The sequence below is a fragment of the Poecilia mexicana genome, unplaced genomic scaffold, assembly GCF_051168715.1.
Source record: "Poecilia mexicana isolate PSO_F unplaced genomic scaffold, ASM5116871v1 scaffold_10, whole genome shotgun sequence".
Lineage (NCBI taxonomy): Eukaryota > Metazoa > Chordata > Actinopteri > Cyprinodontiformes > Poeciliidae > Poecilia > Poecilia mexicana.
The window spans coordinates 7,700,771-7,724,568 of NW_028263379.1; the positions used below are offsets into that span (position 1 = coordinate 7,700,771).

Consider the following 23,798-nt stretch of genomic DNA (forward strand, 5'->3'; position numbering starts at 1 on the left):
CTGTTTGCTAGTTGTAAAACATCTAATAAATGATTTAATGAATTTCAACGGCAATAAATATGTCTTTTGAAGAAGATATTTTTAGCTTATTAATTGAGATCCTATAATCAAGATTCATCTGATCATTTATTTAACAAAGTTAATCTTATAAGCATTAAATTGTTTTTCATGTGTTTGTAGCAGGGAATCACAGGATGAATTTAAGGAGGTTCAATGTGTAACCAATATGCAATAATAGTCCAAATCTTTGTACAGTTTTAGTTTCTGACCTCATCAATAGTCTAAACTTGAAGACTGATGTGGGAAGATAAAGATATGAAGGTAAATGCCTGTCTTTATTGAGCCACTATTACTGTTAAAGGTGTCCATTTTGATACCAACACCCAGAGGTGTATAGTTACATTTACTTGAGAAACCTTTAGAAAAAAGTAGATTCACTGCACAATAACTCTTACTTCAACTTAAGTTATATTATTTTGAAGTAACACCACAGTTACTTGAGTATAATTTCTAGCTACTCCTCTCCCAATAAAAAACAAATATAAATTTCCAGACACCAACACAAACTTACAGTTTATATTATAATGACACTTTATTTAGAGGTCAGGTATACACCGTAAACAGTAAATATTGTCGCTGGAAGCACTTTATTCTGCTCTTGCATGCATACAGAATTTACTGTTAGTATTGATTATAAAATTATTTTTTTTAAAAAGGGCAGCTTGGAAATGTTCTTTTCTATAGCTACTGTATGTATTTTGTCATGACGCAATTACTTTTTACTCTGCTCTATTTTTGTTTTTTAAATTCCAGAAATACTTTTTGGTTACATCATTTTTCTCAACTTAAATCAGATGTTATGTTGACACTCAGTTATGTTATGTTCACCAGAGTTGGTGCTGAAGGCCTGTAACCAATCACCAAGCTGGTTGGTATGGCCTCTTTGTTTCTTTCTTTGCCTAGCAACAGAGCAGAATTGACTCTGATAGGATGGTTTATTCCAACCATCCATCCATTCTCACTGTTCTGGCCATTGTCTTTGGCTTATCCGAGATCAGGTCGCAGACACCAAGATCTCTCCACTTCTCCATTCCTTTCGAAGTGGAGAAGAAGTGGCTCTACTTCGAGCTCCCCACCCTGGTCTCTAAAGTTGAATCCAGCCACCCATTGGAGAAAGTTTGGCTGCTTATATCCAGGATCTTGTTCTTTCAGTCATGAACCATGTCACATCACCATAGATGAGAATCAGAATGTAGACAGAACAGTAAATCAAGAGTTTGGCTTTTTGACTGAGCTCTTTTTTCATGAAAAAAGACCAGAACAGTGCCCACAAACCCCAATCTGTCTATCCATTTCCCGTACCCTCCTACCATCACTTATGAACAAAACACTTAGTTCCTTAAACTCTTCCCATAACCCATTGGTGAATGGTTTATTTACTACTAGTTAACTGCCAGCTGGGAAGGGCAGGGGTCAGAAACAAAGAGCCATTTTCCCTCCTTTTTCTTAAATAAAATTTGCAAGAGCCAAATACCGGTAGTATATTTTATTGTTAAGAACACAAACATATTTGATTTTAGATTTTAGTAAAATGTCTAACAAAAACAATATCATGTACGTGGAAAATTATTTATTTTCTACTTTTACTTTAAATGCATTTAGTAAATGCATTGTTGAATTAAGCTGCTCTTTAGCTCCTTCTTCCCTCAGTTAGAGGTTTCCAGTATTAAAATTGCGACTACAATTGATCTGCATTTTTCAAACGGTATCATCCATCATCCGTTGCAAAGGATCTCTGCACCTTAACAGACACACAGCAGTATCGCGCGTGAGTTTGGCAGTCGTTCGTGTTCCAGAATTTTCAGACACCATTACACGTCTACTTATCTTTCGAATCCAAAGTAGGTAAAAGTTTATATTTGACCTTGGTTTTGAATTTAGAATTTGATAAACGGTGTCGTTAGACTGCAGTATCAATTCTTGAACATTTAAATTGGTAGCTTGTAGCCTTGACTACAATTTGTCACTTGATTTCGAGCTACGACGTCGATAGCTGGTACCCAGGTCGCAGATTGAGGTGACTGTAAATCATAGAGCTAAATACTAACCAAAACTGAAAATGAGAGGACGTTTAAATTTACTCGTATCATGCTAACTGATAGTTGAAATTGGCTTAAGTGGCTTGATGGGTAATTGCTAAGTTTTACGCTAGCAAGTCCGAACGTTAGCTAAGATAGCGTAGTTGTAAGATAGGAAAAATGATTTTAAAAACTAGTTCGCGGGGGAAAATAAATTACTGTTTTTGTTTTTTTAAATAAAAATGCTAGTCTTTATTATATGCTGATAGTATGTTATATGACTTTACGTGCAAAAATCTACATTTCGGTATTAATGCAACACACATTTTCCTGGCGATGACGATGCAGGTGGGGGAGGGGTATGTGACTCTCATCCAGTCCACTTCTTCCCGTTGAAAAGAGAGAAAAGACATATAGAGGCTGTAAAAATATTTAATTCATGCCACATGTGTTGCTGCAAACTACAAAGTTTTGCAGAATATTCGGATTTCAGCCAACTGTTGTCAGTTTAATCTCCCACCACCATTAAACCTATTTACCAAAAGGCGAAACTATTAGTTGATCTAAAGAAAGTGAATGCTAATCTAGTTATATTTTTAGTTAAAAGAAAGTTGAATGAAGTAGTGAAGAATGTCACTCCCCAAACAATTGATTATTCTCAGAAAAATGGCGGGGGTGTCCAAAGTCGGTCCTCGAGGGCCGGCATCCTGCATGTTTTAGTTCTCTCCCTGGTTTAGCGCACCTGCATCAAACGATGGCTCATTAGAGGCCTAAGGAGAACATTGACTTGCTGAGGAGGTTGTTGCTACCACTAGGGAGAAAACTAAAACATGCAGGATGCCGGCCCTCGAGGACCGACTTTGGACACCCCTGTTCTATACTAAAGCAAATGAGACATAGAGCTGCTGTTTGGACATACCATACTCCCTTTTGTAATGTGTCATTTGACTGAAGTATTTTATATAGGCTTGCTTGTGTTACATCTCGATAATCTACCTTGTGAATATTTTGTAGATAACCTCAGGACTAAAACATTACTGTTTGGTTTATGCCCTACAAACTACATTTATTATTCATTGTATTCATTTTTTACTTTTTTATATTTTTAAAGAAATAAATCCATTCTGTTTTACATGTGAAAATTTGTTTATATTTTTTACCCAAACTATGTAAATCACCCTAAAATATATCTGGCTTTTGTTGGCCAACACATATGATGTTCTCCACTCAGAACCTGTTTGGCTTGCAGGATGTTTTCAGCAGGTGGATCATTTCGAGGTTCTAGAGGAGCCAGTTTTGCTCAAATGTTAATGAAGAGTCTGCCACCAACAGCCGAATCAAGAGAGTCAAATAAGGAACCATCCTCCTTCAATGTTGATCAGGAACATGACTCCGTCAGACAAGGAACTAAGTCGTTTAGACCGGGTAACGTCTGGAATGGGATCTTTCATATTGTTGATATTTTACTAGTGATATTCTTTTTAAGCTCATGATTGTTCTTCCTCGTCAATGTTTTTGGCTTTGTTGCTGGGCAATCTAACGTGTGCATGTGCTTTAATGATTCACTTCTCTGCTCCATTGACTCAACTAAGGTCATTTTGAGAAGCCAAAATCCTCTCCCAAAGTTCTGGTTGAAAAATACAAGAAGGGTGAAACAAATGCTGTGTCTTTGCTTCATCAGCTGGCCCAAGTTTTACAGTTTCATCTAGAAATCAAGGAAACGGTTACCACAGGTGAGGCACCATAAAAGTATTAATCAAACTGTTGTTATGGCAGGTGTGGATTGTTGAGTGGAAGGTTCTCTTTTACTATCTGTTGTATAAAGTAAGTTAAGGTGAGCCATCATGTAACATTTTACCATTTTGAAAAGTATAAACAACAAAACATGTAGATCAATGAGCCACCAAACTCAAGTAGCTGTTTAACACTTGTTTATATGACTGCAGTCTGGTTTCCTGTATTTCTATTATTTATTTATTATTTTCCTTTTTTTCATAGGGAACTTACCAGGGTTTTATTTTGCTTTTGCTGTTGAGATCGATGGTGTTCAGCACAAGACTGGCATGGGAGTGACTAAAAAGGAAGCTCGTCTAAATGCAGCAAAGGCTGCTTTGGAGGACTTTTTGCCTAGCTTAGGCTGTCTTAAATCTGACCTCCCTCAAACATCAGGTCAGTGTTTTAAAAACTTCTTCGTTTGGATGCTTGATGGTGTCACTGGATATGACATAAATATGAGACAACTGAACATTTAAAGTAAAAGCAAGGTGTGTGCTTATTTAAGATTTTGTTGCTATGTGCTGAAACAGATATTCTGTAAGAAAAAATGAAAAAGCTTCCCAGAACACAAGGGCTCAACATAAAATGTTTTAACTAGAGATGTGCCGATCAGGTTTTTTCCTCCTGATACCGATCACCCATGAGGGCCAATCACTGATACCGATCACCGGTACCGATCACATAATTATTATTAGTATTTTTTTTATCATAAACACTACCGGTTACATTATGTGGAAAAAGGAACCATGAATTCACCTTAATTTAGACAAAAACTTGTTTTTAATAACTTTTTCCAAGAAGAAAACTAAACAAAACAGGCATTGTGCGAATTGTACTGCTATTGATAATACTATCTTTAACAGACTGATAACATATGAAGGCTCTGAAGAGGCTAAATAATGCAAAGAGCCAAAATAAAACCTCTCAACATTGCCAAAAAAATTCTAGTATAAAACTTAACATTCAAAGACAAAAACAGGTTCTATTACAATAAACAATCCAGAGTTACTGAATGAAAACTTCCTGATAGCATGGCGGCTAGCTGATTACTGCTAGTTCTGATTGGCTGTTTCTGACTGAGCGGAGTAATTATGCAGATCAGGGAGGAGATCGATTATGTCTCATGTTAGGACAGCGAAAGTTTTAAAACGTATGTAAAATGTATTTTTTAAGTTAGATGCTGCAGCTTTAAGCAGAGGTTCGGTGAGAGTCACTACCAGGTGGAGCAGAAGCGAAGCTCCGTCTGTGAAATATTACTACCTGTAGCGTAGCAGCGGTTCAACAGCGAGAGCAGAACCAGCGTCTTACAAAGCAGCTCGAAGACTTAAATAATTTTCCAGGTTATTTGTTTAGCTTTCTGACCGTCATGCTAATCCGGGTGAGTGTTTGTAGCTGTGCGCTGCTTTACCTGCCATCTGATCGCTCCGTATGTCTTTTTTACTGCAGTGAGCCTCGATGTAGCCAAACTCCGTCAAGTATGGCATTGTTTATATGTTGTATTAGATTCGTTCTGTTGATGCATTTTGACGCGCTTCAATTTTCCGCCGCAACACGCAAACGTCCCCATTTACTCAGTGCGTTATAGTTCCACATCGCTTAGGATTTGTTGCTGCGCGTTTGCGCAGAGTGAAGGAAATAGGAGACCAGCTGCACAGGCAGGCTGCGAAATGAGATGATCGGTATCGGCAACAAGAGCCAATGATCGCCGATCACTTTTTCACGAAAATCGGCCCGATTATGATCGGTGACCGATCGATCGGCACACCTCTAGTTTTAACTGAATGTGAAATATGTAAGATTTGTTTCATACATGATGTGCAAATACTTTGCAAATGTTATGCTGAACCACAACACTTTTATACTTTTGAAAGTTGAATAAGATTTATTAAATGTGGAATTTGTTTGATTTGTTAAAATATTGTTAGAATTTAAAATAATGTAGTTTCAGAAAATTACAAATGGATACAGGAGAGTTTGGGAAAATTTAAATGGGTTTCATATAGACTTAAATGCAGTAAAATAAAAAGGAAAGGGCCAAGTTTGACTAGTTGGAGGTAGAGGATACAAGTAGAATGCTCATCAGCTGCAATTTACTATGGTGCATGTAGTGTGAAGCACTTTATTTACAAAGTTATCTCTTAGTTTTGACTTCTTATGACTTTTTGTCTCCAGATGTTCCTCCACCCTTGCCAGTGAAGGAAGAGGCAAGCGTCTCTGACAGAAATCCTTCTAGAGCCTTTTACGGTATGGTGTTGGTGTGCGGACCAATTTCTACACTTCTTTCTCAGTATTGTCACTAATGAACCTCTTGGTATTTCTGCAACCATGATCATGCTTTGTCAGAAGAAAATTCCGGAAGCATATTGCTATCACGGAGGAAAAAAAATTTGAATGCTATCACATTATAACGTGATACTTCTCTTGTTTAAACTTGATAATTTCATGTCCAGAAGGTGGCGAGTACAATGACTAACAGGAGTTGGTCAAGCTTTCCTTCATGCTTGGTCTAAAACATGGAGAGATACTGATGCTGCTTTGCATTGTGGTTGAAATCATTCATAGTATGCACACTCTGAGCAGGATCCTAAACAGAATGGAACTGCACAGAAGGGAAAGTCAGTTGAATCCTCTAAATGTTGCAGTGTTCCTATCTGACCATCTGGAACAAAGCTGAAGTTGGCTTCCGATTGCAGCTTCTGATTCGGGAAATAGCTAAAGGGCGATTATTACGGAATGAAAGCTTCTTCAAACTCAATGGAGGCTCAGATTTATTTACTGAACATTTTCTGTTCAGATTTTTATTGAACAATACAATAGCTGAATAACGGCAACAGCTGTTCGTAACCTAGCAAACCGAAATCAACAGAAAGCAAAAATAGTGACAAAAGACAAAAGTAGGTCTTGTTAACCATTTTTCAAAATAAAAGGCGACCTCTCTCCAAAATAAAAATTAATTAATTTCAGGCAGTCAGTTAGAAATGCCGCCACATCTAGAGGATCGGACTGACGTTTCCTTCTGTGGAGTCCCTTTCTGTGTAGGATCCTGCTCTGTTTGCACACTATTATCACGCAATATGCGTCTATAGAAAATATGCAGTATTTATTATCAGAAAAGTTACATGTCTGATCCGATTTGCTTTAGATCAACAAGCAACCTTAATGTTCAAAGTAAAAGTTTCAATAAAACTCTACTTTAAGTATCCTTTTGCACACTTAGTTTTTATTGAAAAAAATGAGTAGATATTGATATTTCTTTTCTTTCTGTTTTTCATTTGGTTTTTCAGAAAGGAAGAGTTCGGTTAACCTCCAGATTCCACATGCTGTGAAGGATCAGCTCTCTAAACTGCTGAACAACCATCCAGAGTTCTCTAGCTGTGGGGAAACAACAGCTGCATTCATTGTCAAAACTTGTAAGTAGACATTTGGGAGAAAAACTGTCCCACAGCATCGCAGCTCTTCCACCAGGCTCAGCAGTTTCAATGATATGCTTTTCAGCCTATTCATCCATTTTACACCAAACTAATCTGGAATATTTCTTGTTTAAAATTAAAAAATAAAAGTCTTGGCCTCATTCGACACAAGTCACATTTCCAGTTAAAGTCCTGATGGGGTTTAAAAAAAATGTTTTTCTTAGGGTTTGTTACATTTCTTTATTAGAGGTCTTAATCAACTTGGAGTGTGCATGAGGTGAGCTAGACAAGTGAAATAACTGCATGAATCACATTGTTTGTCAAAAATGTACGCTATAGATATGTAAACTGGACATGACTTTAAGAACAAATATATATATATATATATATATATATATATATATATATATATATATATATATATATTTTATTTTTTTTTTTTAAGTATTGAAATACAGGGTCTCCCCCAGAAAACTTGCTAAGCCTGGTGGTCAGGGTGCCGAGGTGGTCCACTGGCGGTCCACCGTGCTTTTGTATTAAAATATGTTAAGGTGACAGGAAATTTAAAAATATCACTCGGTAATTATACTTTACAGGGGAAACATCGCCAGTGAAACACTACTTAAACCCACAACTAGTCTTAAAAACAACAAATCAAAATGTACAATTAAAATGAATATCAATTATTTGCACTTTTGTTTAATCCAACTAAAATCAGCAGCTCCACCAGACCCCCCAGGGCTTCAGGGGCCCCATAAATGCTAATATTTTAACAGACCACGGATACATGAATGTAACACTTGTTCATTGAGATGATCAATGCTGCTAAATTTGATTCAATTTTCAAATCAATTTTCAATTTGATTCAAATTACATAAATTAAAAGATTTTAAATTGTTTAACATTTAAATGTAAGATTTTAAGGAGCTGGCAAATTTACTTTGTAAAAGTTCAAAGAGCAATATTCATAGTTAGATTGTTACCCTAGTTACAATCTGATGCTGTGAATTTAATCTTTAAGTTTGAGCGCTGTTTGTTCACAAATACAATTTAGTAAATTGTAATTATAACTGATTGCTTTTTAGGTTGCCCAATTAAACTACTCCCATCCCTTCTGTTAGAGGTGCCCCTAAATCAAATTGTGCTCCAGGCCTCATAAAGCCTTGGACCAGCCCTGCATGATGAGGTAATCTGCTGCACTACGCAGAGATGCGCAACAAACCGGAGATTTAATTCAATGCTGCTAATTAGGGCTGTTGTAAACGAATATTTTAGTAATCGAGTAATCTATCGATTATTCTTACGATTAATCGAGTAATCGGATAAAAAAAATTATAAAATGAAATATTGGTAAATCTGGCATAATACCGGTGTTACTATCAGATATCAATATCAGTCCAATTTTTCATATTTGAGCATCCCTAACAGTTGCTTTTTTGTAGTTTAGAAAACTAACCTGTAACAATAATAGCTCACTTTCTAAGTTAACCAGAAGAAAAGTTATAGAAAAATCTGAAATTATATTGAATTTAATAACAAAGAGGCAGGCTCACAAATATGCTTATAAAAAATGTCTACAATCCAGCTTTTAGTTTATGTATTCATCTTCAGTGAGTTTAATAGGTTAATTAAACTCACCTTGCCACCTAACCTGTCACGCTTTGGGTTTGAAAATACGGGAAATGCCGCCTGGAGTGGGAGGAGAGGGCGAATGAACGAACGTAAGATGGGGTGAAGGGGAGGAAATAGACCAGCGGACTGACAAACCGTTAGACCGGGGGACGAACACGGGGGGAAGCAATACGGGATATTTACGACACCTTCACTGGTCACACTCAGAAACTCATCTACCAGCCATGTACGATGCGCTCCGCCACCCGTTTCTTCAGACCGGGATATGAAATTTATTGTGCGGTTCGTCGGTAAAGCTACATTTACACGGTAAGCATCAGCTACTCAGCCGCCCGCCCTGTTCAGTCTATCCGCTCACCTCAGCACTCTTCCCGCCGTTCGCTTTCAACCAGCAGCCCCGGAGGAGAAATGCTGCCGTACTCCAGGCATTCCCCCAGTCATTTTAAGGATGCTTATTGGTTCCCCAAAAACGATCAAAAGTCGGGCATTATCATCAATCAATAAAATCCCCACGGGCCAATCTTGAAGATTGGACTTTATGCCGCTGAGACTTAGCTTTTGTCAACAACTCAGAGGCGGAAGTGAGAGCTCCGCGCAACGCAAATGAAGTCCCGGCCGGAACACGGTGCGCTAACTAATAAAACATAAATTAACGAAGCTTCGAGGCAGGTAAATTTTCCTCGAGGAATTTTAGTAGTCGAGGTACTCGAATCATTCGAGGAATTGTTTCAGCCCTACTGCTAATGTGGCTTTAGTAGCTCTTTCATTTAGTGTCTGTTGAGTTTTTAATAAGCGTCACAGAAACTATTCTGGTTGGTCGAGTTTATTGGACGAGTTTCTCAGATCTAAGTGGACAAAGCATTTGATACGGTTTGATGCATTGTATAACTGGAAAAATAATACTAAAAATAATAATAGAATAATATAAAATCAGCATGATGCGTTACAGACAGGAAAGCGCGAAAGCTCCTCACCAGGCTGAACCTGCATGATCAGGTTTGCACTAGTTCGTTAACTAACACACCGGCCAACTGGGAACACATAGATAAACTTTATCAGAGCAGGCAGAGCTGGGCAGCTTGTTGAGATGGAAAAGCAGCACAAAATTCTTTATTCACAAATATAAATCATTCTCAGTGCTCGCTCAACGCACCTCTGAAAGTGCGACTACAAGTTATTCCTGCAGTTTACGTAGCGCTGCGCAACCACAGCTAGCCAGAGTGGTGTTAAAGTCCTACCATGATCAAAAACTCTGGAAAGAATCATAATTCCTCACAGTGGGTTGATGTAAATATCCATACAGGTCAGCCTGTGTCCAGTTTGATTGAAAGGAGGCGCACGGGATCTGCACTGAGGTAAACTTAATCCAACTACTGCAGCGTGCAGAGGCGCCAGCGGTGTGATTGGTCTGCCTTTAAATGCGCTTGCAATCCGGCTTAAAAAGGAAGAAGGAAAAAAAAAAGTTTTTTTTTTTTCTTTTATATTTTCCTAAAAACATAAATAAGAGGCTTAGGCTGGCGGTGGCGCTGGTAAAGGATGGCGGGCTGCCAGGCCTATAATATACTGGGGGAAACGCTGAAATATTTCACTTAATCTTGTTCTTGTAGCCAGTGGATGCGAGGTTGTTGCTCTTGGGACTGGAAACTTCAACACCAAAGTGTCATCAAATGGACGAGTTGTGCATGATTCTCATGCTGTTGTAACAGCAAGGAGGTCTCTCATGAGGTATTTGGATATTATTTTTTGGTTATTATTTTTATGTGATGATCTACTTAAGTCTACTTCAAAACGTGCTGTAGGTTAACATTCTCAGTTGATGAGAGAATTGTTCTTTTTTTTTTTTGTTTGTTTGATGCTTGCTTCAGTGAGTATGACCATAGAACATAATATAAGAATAGACGCCTCATGGACCGCTCTCGCCTATTGTCGCTGACGAGATTTAGGGCGACCATCTTGGAGCGGTACACCACTCCACTCAGCTTATGTGTTTAGCAGGCACAATGACGTATCAGCGCTTTTTTGTTACTGGAAATCATATTCAAACATCTATCAAAGCTACATTTATAAGCAATTGTATTATTTAAGTATGTTTTTAATACATAGTTCAGCACATTTAAATATGCTTAGTGGCTATAGCAATAGAATAGGAATGGAATATTCTGATCGATGTATAAAGTGCATATTACAAAGCACACAGCCGTTCATCATTTATTTAATAAATTTAGTAATATCAATACATATTTATATAACTATACAAACACAAATAAATTATTAATAATGGCACAAATAAATTATTAATACTGAATAATATATATTGGATACATGTTTATATGTATGTATATACATACATACATACATATATGTTTTTTAGCCGACGAGTTCTAGCTTCAGAGAGATTCAGCAGCTGAGATTGAGTCCAAACTCCGATGTGAGATTCATCCGTGCTGCAGTGAATCCGTCTCTCCTTATAGATATCTCCCTCTTTTTCTTCACATCATGTCTTTAGGAAACTTTCAAAACAAAAACGGAAGATTTGGGATGTATCTTACTAGTGAAAGAATTACATATAAATAATAGTCTTTACCACCTGTGTAAACTTTGCTGGTGAATGTTGTAACACATAATATAAGTTTTATAATATGTGTTATATTGTTTCATTTCTAATATAGGCTCTTGTGTCAGATAATCTAAGTCAATGTTAGAGAATAATTATTTTTTTTAGATTTACGGAATCTCAGTTAGCCTTCATTTCGGGGCTGAACCCGTATTACACCAAGCACTGTAGCTAATATTAGCTGGTATCTCGCCGGTGGACATAAATACAGTAAAGTAATATTCTAATCACAATATATACACAATAATATGTCCATCTTACTCGTGAAATGTTGTCTGTGGAGCCCTCACATCAATAGTCCATCGATCAGAACAACAATATCCCGCAGTGCTGAGGCATCTTCTGCTGTTTTGATTGAGCAAAGTAGGAGGGTATACCGCTCCAAGATGGCCGCCGTATTTCCTGCGCCGGAGCAGCCAATGCGGGGTCTACTCTTATATTATGTCTATGAGTATGACCATAACATTTCTGGAACAGCTGTATTCTTCTAGCATAATAGATTTTTGATTACATATTTTAGTTTGTTATTAGCTTTGAAGTAGTTTGCATTAAATATTGTTAGATTACTTCTTTGCAGCTATTATTTTGACATCTTTATGAAAAGATGATGCATTAAAACATACCCTACAACTCAAGGCATGTTACCACTTGTTTAGTGAAGTATATGAGACGTGGCACCCTCATTCTGTCTTACCAGGTATCTGTACCGGCACCTGCTGATGTATTTCAGCAAAAATGCCAATCTGACTGCAAAGTCCATCTTCACTCACAACATCAACAGCAAACTCCTAAGCCTGAAGAGTGGAATTACCCTGCATCTGTATGTAAACCAATTACCAAAGGGTGCAGCACAGATACCAACCAAGCTGTAAGTATTTGCTCGTTGGGCATGTTTGCAGCTTTTTTAAAAACACTCAGAATTAATTCTTGTTCATCTTTTGTCTATACAACAACAGATGAATGAAAGATAACTTAAAAATAAGGCACTTAGATTTAAATATTATTCATTTTTTAATTTACTTCATTTACTTGATGAAATTCCCCTTTGCTAAGAACTTCCAATGTTCTTAGCAAATCTGTTCGCTTGTGTTTGCCTAAAATAACACCAGCCTTTCCTTTCTCCGCAGCCTTCTGTTAGTGCTTGAGTTTTAAACAACAAAGACTCTTAAAGCAGCTTAATGCACTTGCTTAGGACAGTTGCGTGTTTTAGAAGTCAGAACAAATAAAGATGACACAAACAGGAGAGTAACTTTAGCAATTGATCATCCTGGTCAGCCCAAAACAACCAGAAGTACAATGGCGTACCTTTTGGGAGAATACTATACCTTATTTTATTTTTATTTCTTTTTACATTTTAGTGTTTTTAAATTTGTAGTTTACCACCGAGTTTCTTGTACTATTAAAAAATGATAGAATATCCAACATCTGAAAAAAATCCTTTCTTATTTTGAGGGAGCTTCAGCAAGAAGACAAAGGAAACTTGTGTCTTATGTTTGAAGATAATTCCATTTTCTCCAATGGAATCAATGCATTCTTTTTTCAAACTCGGTGAATGCTTGTTTAAAAAACAAAACATGATTGAAATTTTGACCAAAATTATCGTAATTATTTCTTCTGCAGATAGCCAGCTCTACCCAGGAGTTTTTTTTCTTAACGTCATAATTTATTTTCAGGTTGTTTCTCATGTTTGTATTAACCTGGAGAGTAAAAGCTAATCAGTAAATACAAACTGAAAGGTCTAAATCTTAAGTTTGCTCTCTCCTTTATTCCCAGGCGCCTGAACCCTTTTTCCATTACAACATGGCAAGTTAACAGTGAGATCAGCCTACACCTGTCAGTTGAGGGCAAGGTATTATGTTCAGTCATTTATGGGAATAAAATTTGCAAGCTTTTTTTTATGTATTTGTGTTTTTTAATTTAAATATTAACCCTTAACAACAAACATTTTTTTCCCCTCAAAGGTGTTTTCAGTTTTCTCCTCAACCCTCGATAACTCTGCTAGCGAGATGGTCAGCATGTCCACCACTGATAAGATCACTCAGTGGCAGGTGCTTGGATACCAAGGAGCCTTACTGAGCCACTTCATTGAGCCTGTCTATGTTCAAAGCATTCTTGTAGGTAAGTCAAGCCTTTCATCTTTGATTGTAGCAATTTCTCCTTTGTGAATTCTGTTTAAGTAGGATTTCCTTCTTAAACACTTTGAATTGCCTTGTTGCTGAAAATGTGCTATTTAAATAAAATTACCTTATCTGAAACAGAGGAGGAAATCCTCTGTTTGATGATCAAACAGATCATCCGTTTGATCATCAAACAGATGAACAAACCTCTAATTAAAAGGATGATCAAACCTCTAGTTTTGATTATCAAACTCAGAAATGTTGATGTGACATCACATCTCTGTCTCAGTGCGATAGAAAAACAAGAACTCAAAATTTATAGTCATAATTTGTAGTTAATGGTTGAATTTTTAAATGTCATACAGTCTGGTAATTTGGTTTGCACCAAAGTCTAGATCAGAGGTGGCCGACTCCATTCCTGAAGATCAAATGTGCTGAATATTTTAAATTTGTCTTGATCTAATGACTATTTGAATGAATGTCTAACCAACATTCTCACTATGTTGTCAAGTTCTTTGTGTTGGATGCAATAATTTATTTCATAGGCTCAAAATTATTCATACCACTGGCAGATCTAGATTTAAAGTTATTTTCATTTGTCCAGCATGTAGGCACATGGAGGTATAATGCCAGCTAGGACTGTAATGATTCATCAAAGGATTTGAGTACCTTGATTTCTAAAATTCCTCTAGGCTTTATTAAATTATGTTCTGGCTGGTTAATTATTTGTATTGCGCAATCTTCTCACTTGTTATATTAAGTGCTATTTGCAGCTATGGAGGAAGACGAGCCTCCAAGAAGGAGACAACTCAGTGCATGTACTACATAACAGTTGGTATTTCACAACAGCACATCCTGGATGTTACAACTCAACAGGAAACATTAGAGTTTACATTGGTCTTTTAAAAAAAATCCAACCCGACTAACGATCTCTAGAGGACCCCGAAAGAAATGTTTTCTTATTTCAAAAAAAGGAACTGAATTGTTTATTTACTATCAATTTCTCTTTCATAGATTTATTCTGCTAGCTTAAATAGCTACTACAAAAGGGGGAATTCTCTTTATTCAATTACTACAGTATTAGTCAAAAACTGATAGATTACGCCATTATAAAAATAATCATTTAGCACATCCCTGTACCAACCAGAGTCCTGACTTGAATCCTCTAGAAAATCTTAAAATTTATGGAGGGAGCAAAAGATTATGGTGATGGCAAGGAGGCTTTCTGACCTCAGAGACTTGGAACATACTGCAAGAAAATAACTTTTGGTTCAATGAAAATTATTTAAAATCTAAATCTGGCAGGGGCATGAATAACTTTTCCCTTAATTGCACATAATTTCTAAAATAATTGACTGGTAATGAATTCAGATGTGTTTTACATTGGGTTCCACCACAGCTGCGTACGAAACTGACATGCTCTGTTTCTTCCTGAATAGGGGAAAGTTCATTTAAAAATAGTTCCTTATCTCACACTGTTGATGCCTGTAGCTTGCTTTCAAGGTGGGTGCTCCTTGGCACCAGCAAATTCCCCAGACTTAGAACCAAGATAAAAAGGTGTGAAAATATCATAGTTTCCAGGTTGGAGGGGTGCTTAATTGTCCCCACCTCTTATAATCAACATAGCAAAATAATATTTGCCCAGGATGAAACAAGGGGAAACTCCAAAGTTAGCTGTGCTATTTTTAAATGAAGGTGTTTATAGGTGCAACCCCAGACTATGAGATGGGATGACATGGCAAATAAAAAAAAAAAACAATATATATGAATATCTTGTCAACTTATTTTAATTTGCTTCTACATTGTATATTTATTGTGAAACATCTCACTCTGTGTAGGTATTAATACAGGCTTATAAGTTTACAAGGGGAGTGTTAATTTGCTTAGAAGATATTTCCAAATAGGGTAAAAATGTGAGTGACTGCTGTTCTACACAACAAATAAATGAGCAACAGATTATTTTGAAACTGCTTTCTCAAGCACCACACTTTAAAGGAAAGGGCTTGACATTGTATTCATCCATTACTCACTAAAGTCAGGAGAAACTCTGTTAGAAATATTTATTTTCTAACCTATCAAGTTTAACAGGACCTAAACTCCACGATTTCTGATATTACTGATAAACTAAAATAATCCTTTTCTGGGTTAAATAGGGACTACTCCACAGTTTCTAACAGGTTAAAAAAATAAAATAAAAGAGGAAAGGACACATTAGGGCAGATGGCAACATTCAGACAAAATAAAGGGCAAAACAAAGACATGAGTGAAGGCTGTGAGATCTTGGGGCCATGAAACCGAGGAATGCCCTTAGGAGCGCTCAGCCCCACAGCTGCATGGATAACGGGAGGGGGTGAGGTGGGAAGGAGCGTTATGTTTACATATCTTCAAGGAGCAACTTCTCCAAGATCAATTCCATTCTGTTAGTGAGTTTTTAGAGTCCTTAGCTGGGCTGCGAGTCTCAGCAAGACTCACACCCAACTTGCATCTCTGTCCACACCAACAGTCTGAGTGTCCGCTAGTTCGGCCAAGTCCGTCACAAATTTGTCGGTAAATCAGGTATCTGCAAGCTCCAAACAGCAGAAATCCTATTATCATGAATAAATCCAGGGTGTATCCCGAGGGGTGTGTCCCCGCAGGACAAGAGGGCTCTCCTGTGCCCAGTTTTCTTGTTGAGAAAATTTGATCAATTGCATTGAGAGACCGGTTGACCAGAGCCATGATTTGTAGATTTGGAAGTTGTGCAGAAAAAGGCTCCAAAAATAGAGAAAAAGACAGGACAAAAAATAGAGCAAGCCTGGCAGGCAAGAGCAGGGAGGGAGCAGAGGAATAAAGTGTCCGCCTTCACTGGGACCAAGAGGACTAACCAAGTATTGTAAAGAAAAAAAAAGTATTATAAAAAATGAGCAAACTAATAACAAATGCCACAGCTGCACTGTTATCAAGTTTTGAGCATTTTATGTGAAACCATACAGGTGACTCTGGGTGTACTGAAATCCGAGGGATGGAGATGTCTGTGAACCAGCGTGTGGAGGGAATCACCTCCTTGCTGCCCATGTTCTACTGCATGATGCGACCCCATATTAGCCTGGTGCCTTCTGTGGTCACCTCAGACACCAGTCAGCTCACCTGTGGCATCAACTGGTGTGAAGGAGACGGCTCTGTGGAAGTTGTGGATGGTCTAGAGGGCAAGACCATTGAAGAGTAAGCCTGTCCTATTTTTCATCTATTATACCTTCATAACTAGTTTATAGTTCTGCTGTTTGGTGGAGGTATAATTAGTATTAGGCCATAAAGTATTAATAATATGATTGTGAGTTCAAGGTTTGTATAAAGTGCTTATACATTTGAATTGGGTAAGGTATGCAGACAGATAAAAACAAAAAATACAGAATGTGCCATAAAAATATAATGATCTTTGTCACAGCTTCCTTCCTATTCTTTTTGAGGGGTTTTAGTGACACCTAAATGACTAAGATTATTAAGAAATTTTAATGTCAGACAATACATAGTTCTCATGTTGTGTCGTACTTCTGGGAACTTTGTAGCTAATGGCCATCTTGATAAGTATCCATAACTGTCTAGACAGTTGCAATGGCAACAATAAACAAGCCAAAAGCCTAGAACCAGCTCTCGGTTCCTTCTCAATTACTATTTTTGATTACTTTCATTTTGTTGGTCTCAAAGTAATAGTTCATCTATGCTTTGCGCTGTCCTTGCCTGCCAGGATGGCGGTTCAGTGGTGCTTATCACTTCCGGTTCAGACTTGTGGGAACTATGTATTGTAACCCAAGTAAGTCCAACAGCAATTCTCAAATGATGATATCAATAAAAAAGGGGAAAATACTATCCAAGCCAACCTGGCACTGTGTAAAAACATTGTAAATTAATTTTTGGTTCATGTTTGGGCCTATTTAATCTGTTACCAATTTCCTTGTTGTAGGTCTCCATTTAAGAGTGGACCTGCTTTGGCAAGCCGCCTGTGCAAAGCAGCAATGCTGCACCGCTTCAGGTTGGTGGCCAAAGAGGCCCAGAGGCAGGACCTAGTCACCACAAGCTGCTACAGAGAATTAAAGGTAACCCCATTTGTACATAAACTTTTACACTACAGACTTGCTTTCCATTAAAAGTAGATTTTTTTTTAATCAACCTGTTTTGTGTCAACAAACTGGAATTTAGGCTGAAGATGACTGTTTTTCTTAAAATTCTCAGGAAACTTATTTTTTAAAATGGAAAATGATGCATTTTAGCTCAAGCATCAAATCCTAACAAGAGGCCTGCTCAAGTCTTACATCAAAACTGTCAGCTTAAAAAGAATTGTGAAAGTAGTTTATTTGTCTGACATTTTCATCAATCTTTTCAAATATATACATTTTTGGTTTTAGGAAATTACTTTTTATTCACTCTATTACTTCCTTTGTCATTGAAGATGATATCTAAGCCATACCAGGAGGCCAAAAGTGTGCTGCGGGCATACCTGTCTCAGCAGGGCTTTGGTTCGTGGCTGGAAAAGCTTCCTGACAGTGACAACTTCAGTGACTAAAAGAACATTTTTCAACTGAAATCAAGAATTAAGCCGTCATTTTGTTTGCCACAGCCTTGGCAATCTTGATGGGTTTTAGAAGTTAGGTGGTGGTTCCTCAGAGGTCTTCATTGTTCATCTTTTTCAGCAGGTTTGTGAAGATTAGAAAGCTGAGACAGAAACAATTATTGTTTTTCTCGTAGTTTGCAACTGACTCTTTAGTTGACCAATCATTTTACTTTTCCTTTACGTGTATGGCATGATCATTGAGTGAAAATGACATTCTTTCTCGACATTGTTTTATCTTATTTGTAAAATAATGTTCCGTTTGGAAATTAAAGTTGAGGTTGTATTGTTGTAGTTTTCTGACTGCTGTAACCAAGATTTGTTCAGTCTGTTGAATTTTTATCTCTTTTTTTCTTCATATTAAGAGATTTTTCCCTATATACAGAGATGGAGCAATAAAACAAAATGCATGTTATAAAAAATATGTGTTGAGTTTCTATATTTTTTTCACGGAATGGTCCATACTTCAAGAATTTCTGTCAATTTTGATGATTATGGGGTGTATCTAATCTAAGCTTGCAATGGAGGTTCTCTAAAAATAATTATATTACACCAAAAAGATTTTTAAAAATATTTTAAGGCCTACATAATCATAGAGAAGGACTGGTGACATGGTAGCTGTCCAGTAGACCATGACTTAAACTCCCTATACAAAGAGGCGTAGGCCACAAAAGGTTGTTGTTAAAGAAGTTGGCTTTTCAGAGCGCTGCATCTAATTATGGTATAGTATACTGCATGGAAGAAAAATTTGTGGCAGAAAAAGATGAAGAATCAGGGATCACCTGAGCCTTGAAGGTTTTGTGAAGCAAAGCTCATTTAAGAGATTAGTAGCAATTCAAGAGGTATGTACTGTGACTGGAGTCGGCACATCACGACTACGTGGCATTGAGGATTTTTTTTTTTCATATTGAATACATTTTGTGTCATAAATCTAGAGTCTGGATAAATGATGATGCATAGGAGGGAAGTTTCTATGGTCATTGATGATTTATTTCATCTGCTGCCCCTGGCCTTGTGTTTTATCAGGTGTAAAGTAAGAGGATCTGTTTACCAGGACATTTTAGAAGACTTAATGCTTCTCTCTGCTGATGAGCTTTATGCTGATTTGATTTTCTAGCAGGACTTGGTCCCAGCCCACTTTGGCAAATATACCAAACCTGCATGACCATGGTATCACTGTCAAGAGGAAGATGAAGGAGTAGAATCACCAATGCAGACAATTTGAAGATCACCATTGAAGCAACCTTGGTTTCTTTAGCACCTCAGCAGAACAACAGGCTTAGCCCTAATCAAGCATATAGTGTATAGTGTACATGTCTACTGCAAGTTGTCTTTGAATGCCTTACTGTAACCAGTCTGCCACTGAACATCAGTCTAAACCAGTGGTTGAAAAGTTCCACTTCTGAAGAACTGGTGTCCTGTAACTCTTAAATGTATCTCTGCATCAGCACATCTGGCTCCAATATTAGATCCTCAGCAGAGCTCTGTAGAGCTTAAGTGCATGCTATAGAGACGCATCTAAAAGTTGTAGGACTATGGCCCTTGAGGAATTATGTTTGAGACCACTGACAGCTTGGCTTGAACTTGAATGAATACTCATACTGACTGGTATGTAAATGACTCAATTTGCACAGAGTTGGCACATCTAGAACAAACGCCCTTCAGCATGTTTTGCGTCAGTAGAGGTAGTGCAACCTTTTTATTTTTTGCTACTAGTAGGTGCATAAGCCAACGTTTTCAAGACTTGTCATGCAAGTCAAGTAAAGACAATTGTAAAGTTGATGGTCAGTTGCACCACGTGCAGCTTTATTATAATATTGAAAGAGAATGTTAGCAGTTCATGTTGCACTTCATTGATGCTTTATCTAGAAGAATACAATTTTGAATAATTTTTTCTCATGTCAGTTGAAACCGGTTGACCTGTCACCCTGCCTGTGTCGTTAAGCTTGCCTCAAAGTTTTCTTTTTTTATATACATATGCAGGAAATGCTCTGGTTTCCTGTATATGCAGCTCAGCGCATCATTTATGTTAAAATGTCTGGCTGCAGCCTAGTGAATGGAGAGTTGTGCATTCCTACTTGTCCTGGCAAGCAATGGAGTCACCATAGGATGCAGGGAATGTTTGCCCAGTGATCAGTCCTTTCAATCGTATGTATAGCATCAAAAAGATTTCTTCATCTGTGACTTGATGTGTTATCTTTACTTATGCAGTGTGATTTATGTTTATAAAGAAATGTTATTTACTGGAGAGCTCCTGATATTTGTTGCTTGTTTTGGGTGTTAACATGTTTCAGTGCACTTGGTAGTAAGGATTCACTTGAGTTAAGTAGGTACTCTGATCTTATGCCAAATTATCTGTTTTGGTTTCTGTTGTGCAGACACGTGCAGTTTTTTGAACATTTAAAACTCAATTAGGGAAGACCTTTAAGTAGCAATTGGATGTTTTAATCCACTTCATAGACAGTTTGCGTGTAAATTGCTATTCCTGCAATAGTCGGTGCTTATTTTTAACATTTAGTTTTAAAGATTTGTTTTTCAATATAAGAAAATGCAATTATTTTGCAGTTAGTAACTGTTGTGTGCTTTGTGAGAGGAAAAGTTATTCCAAAGTAACAGAAATCAAACTTATACCATTTTTTTCATCCTGTTTCTTTAGCAGACCTTTGTCAGTTAAGTCAGTTTTTGTATACATATATAAGAAAGAATCTGCACCGCATTCTCAGCATTTGACCTGTTGTAGTGTTTATCTACAGCTATAATGATATATATTTCTGAAACTCAACAAAAGTAAGACAGCTAAACTACAGTGTTTGCAATTACACTACGCATTTTTGTGATCACTGAGTCACTGAGGTGATAATAGTAGGTTTAGAGATAAACAGGATATGCAACCCGTTTGATGTGGTCACGCAGTGGAAAAAAATCGAACTAAGGTCTTTAAACCTGTAAATGCTGTGCTATACAGAAATGTGGCCTGAATTCTTGTAAATAGCTCTCAGGACTAATAGCTAAACTGGCACAGCAATGGCTTCTTACATTTTATGTCAGAAAAGTATAATTGTATTAATTAATAAAATAATATATAATAAAAACACTTGCCAAATTTCCAAATGGGCATTGTTTTGAATAACTGGACCCAAGTAATTTTCTGAGCTTAGGTGTGTTTAATAAAAAGTAAAATAATTTCACATTTTTGGTACACTACCAACAAACTTTCAGTGATATTTATCTTAAAAGTTATCAAAGTTCAGTGGCTTGTGGTTTTGAAATGTTATTTTGCTTTCGCATTGGATAATGTGTTTTCTGCTGAGTGTGCACAAAATGCAAACAAAACTGCACTGCTTGTTGATTAATCTTTTTAGTATCAAGAAAGTAACTTTTTTCCCCCTCAAGGTGCATGCTTACAAACATCCTTTAAAGTAAATGGCCAAAGGAGCATTCCTTTTTCAAAACCTGTACAAGTATTACAATTTTTTTTTTTTTTTTCAAAAGAAAGATGAAAATCACAGTTTTTTCATCAGTGTAATTTAAATCCTTTTCTCCATATCTGCTCTGGCGACTCGTTCCTGGATGTGCTGTAGAGTTTTATAAATGTTTCCACATTCATCATGGATTAATGTTTTTGGACCACCTACAGTCATAGTGTGCCTCACTGGTTCTTGTGCACCCATTGTAAGTCTGTCTGCTTGGCAGTTGTGGATGATGCAACAGTTTTACAGGTCTTGACAAGATTTGAAAATCCTTTGAATCCTTTGAAAATGCTTGAAAATCCAGTGTGGTCGTTTGAGTCTGCCCTTGTCTATTTACAAACTGTGTTTAAGCATTTTTTATCTTTTGGGTTTGCTATAGGACTACATTCAGTGCTGTGAAAAAGTATTTTTTTTTACCATGTTTTGTCACATTAAGGGGAACGTCAAGCCAATTAAAAGAGCTGTAGTCGATTCTTAATGTTTGTTTTTCTCTGCAGTGGCTTTTATCATGGAACTTTGCCATGCAGGCAGTTTTTACCCAGTCTCTTTCTAAAGGTGGAGGAATGAACTCTGACCTTAGCAGAGGGAAGGTATCATTGTGGGGTCTTTTGTGACTTCTTGGATGTCCTGAACTCTTGGCGTAGCTTTTGGTAAACATTGCTCCATGTTTTCACCATGTGTGGATAATGACTCTCACTAGTTCACTGGAATCCAAGAGCTTTAAAAATGTCTTTATTGCCCTTTCAAGATCTGAATTACTTTCTCATCTGTTCCTGAATTTATTTGGATCTTGCCATGATTTGTAGTTTTTGATGATCTTTTGGTGTACTTCAAGTTGTCATGCAGGGTCCTAGTTCAGTGATGTCTTTATTAACAACATGTATGGCAGCAATCAGGTCTGGGTGCGGTGAACTCTGGTGTGATAAACATTTGTTTTAGCAGTGAAGAGGGAAGGGAAATCACTTTTTGACACAGGGCCATGTAGTTTTGGATTATTTCCCTTTGATGCAAAATGCAAGTTAAAAGCTGCATTTTGTTTACGTGACTAATATTTCAATTGGTTTGATGTTCTGAAACAGTGAAGTGTGACAAACATGGCAAAAAATAAATCAGGAAGAGGGTAAATACATTTTCACACCACAGTAATATAATTAGATCCTACTAAAAAATGTTGTATTTTGAGCAATTCTCTCTTCAATAAACTATTGCATACTGTAATGTCTCCATCAGATATCATAAGCTTGTTTGTTGTGAGGATTTAATTGATTAAATTACAATTTACATTTAAATAAAACATTGAAAACTGGCTGTAACATTTAGTTTTGTACAGGCTGAACGACATATTGTGTTCTATGAAGACTCATTAAGTGGCTACCAAGGTAACAGATTTACATTAGACCCATCAGTGAGAAATATGACAGTCTGTTGGTCAAACCAGCTAAACCCTCATTGTTCCAGTAAAACCAATAACTTGGACATAGATAGAAATAGAACTTTGATAATTGGAACAAATTGTTTTACACACTTCAGGAGATGGTGTGTGATTTTGACTGAGTTGATGTGCCAAGATTTTATAATGGAACAACTTTTGGCTTCAGAGCAGCAAGCACTGATGTCATGTTCAGCTTTTTGATCACAGTCATTCGATCTTTATGCAGCATAGAAGACCTGATGTGTTCAAAAATAAAGTTCACAACCTACCACATCCAATGTAATTTCACTAAGTCTAAAAATGATTGCTTCGTCATTGGAACCGATGTGTGTATTCTCCATACATGGAACATCCCTGTAGTGACTGAGAGAGAGGGCAAGTAAAAAGTTTTAGAAAATTCCCCTGCTACTTGGTCATTTCATCTATTTTTGCAACTAAGTTTATTGTGGCTTCTCAAAAATAATCCCAGTATTAAAGACAAGTTGGTCTTGAAAAATGCCAAAGCAGAGGAAACGAACTCTCTTCTGTAAAAGTAGTTCTCTTTATGTTGCCATCATCAACTCTTGCTCTTTAATTCGCCAACTTCTCTAGCAGTCCTCTCTTAAATTAATATTTTAACATTTTCTTTGCCTGCTGGTTGGTTTGCTATTACATTTTGTGATGCATATTGATCTGATCAAAAGG

At 37.0% G+C, this 23,798-nt stretch overlaps 1 protein-coding gene across 2 annotated transcripts; it reads left to right on the plus strand.

The window, feature by feature from the left end:
- The first annotated feature begins 1,739 nt into the window (after nt 1-1,739).
- adad1 (adenosine deaminase domain containing 1 (testis-specific)) lies at nt 1,740-18,634 on the plus strand. Of its 2 annotated transcripts, none has more exons than XM_014998742.2 (13): nt 1,740-1,828; nt 3,328-3,503; nt 3,671-3,811; nt 4,077-4,247; nt 6,027-6,098; nt 7,139-7,264; nt 10,504-10,621; nt 12,208-12,378; nt 13,284-13,359; nt 13,472-13,628; nt 16,600-16,828; nt 17,568-17,700; nt 18,054-18,634. In XM_014998742.2, the coding sequence occupies exons 2-13, from the start codon at nt 3,329-3,331 to the stop codon at nt 18,165-18,167; spliced, it is 1,683 nt and encodes a 560-aa protein (XP_014854228.1). In that variant the 5' UTR covers nt 1,740-1,828; nt 3,328; the 3' UTR covers nt 18,168-18,634. The 2 variants fall into 2 exon arrangements, with proteins under 2 accessions (XP_014854228.1, XP_014854222.1); XM_014998736.2 differs by having other exon boundaries at nt 1,775-1,901.
- Nucleotides 18,635-23,798: the final 5,164 nt, after the last annotated feature.

What these genes read in the sequence shown, in the direction of transcription:
- adad1 (XM_014998742.2), top strand. Translation starts at nt 3,329, where the DNA reads ATGTTTTCAGCAGGTGGATCATTTCGAGGTTCTAGAGGAGCCAGTTTT. An exon ending in TCCTTCTAGAGCCTTTTACG is followed by an intron (nt 6,099 to 7,138) that starts GTATGGTGTTGG and finishes TTGGTTTTTCAG; the next exon opens with AAAGGAAGAGTTCGGTTAAC. An exon ending in ACCTGTCAGTTGAGGGCAAG is followed by an intron (nt 13,360 to 13,471) that starts GTATTATGTTCA and finishes TTCCCCTCAAAG; the next exon opens with GTGTTTTCAGTTTTCTCCTC.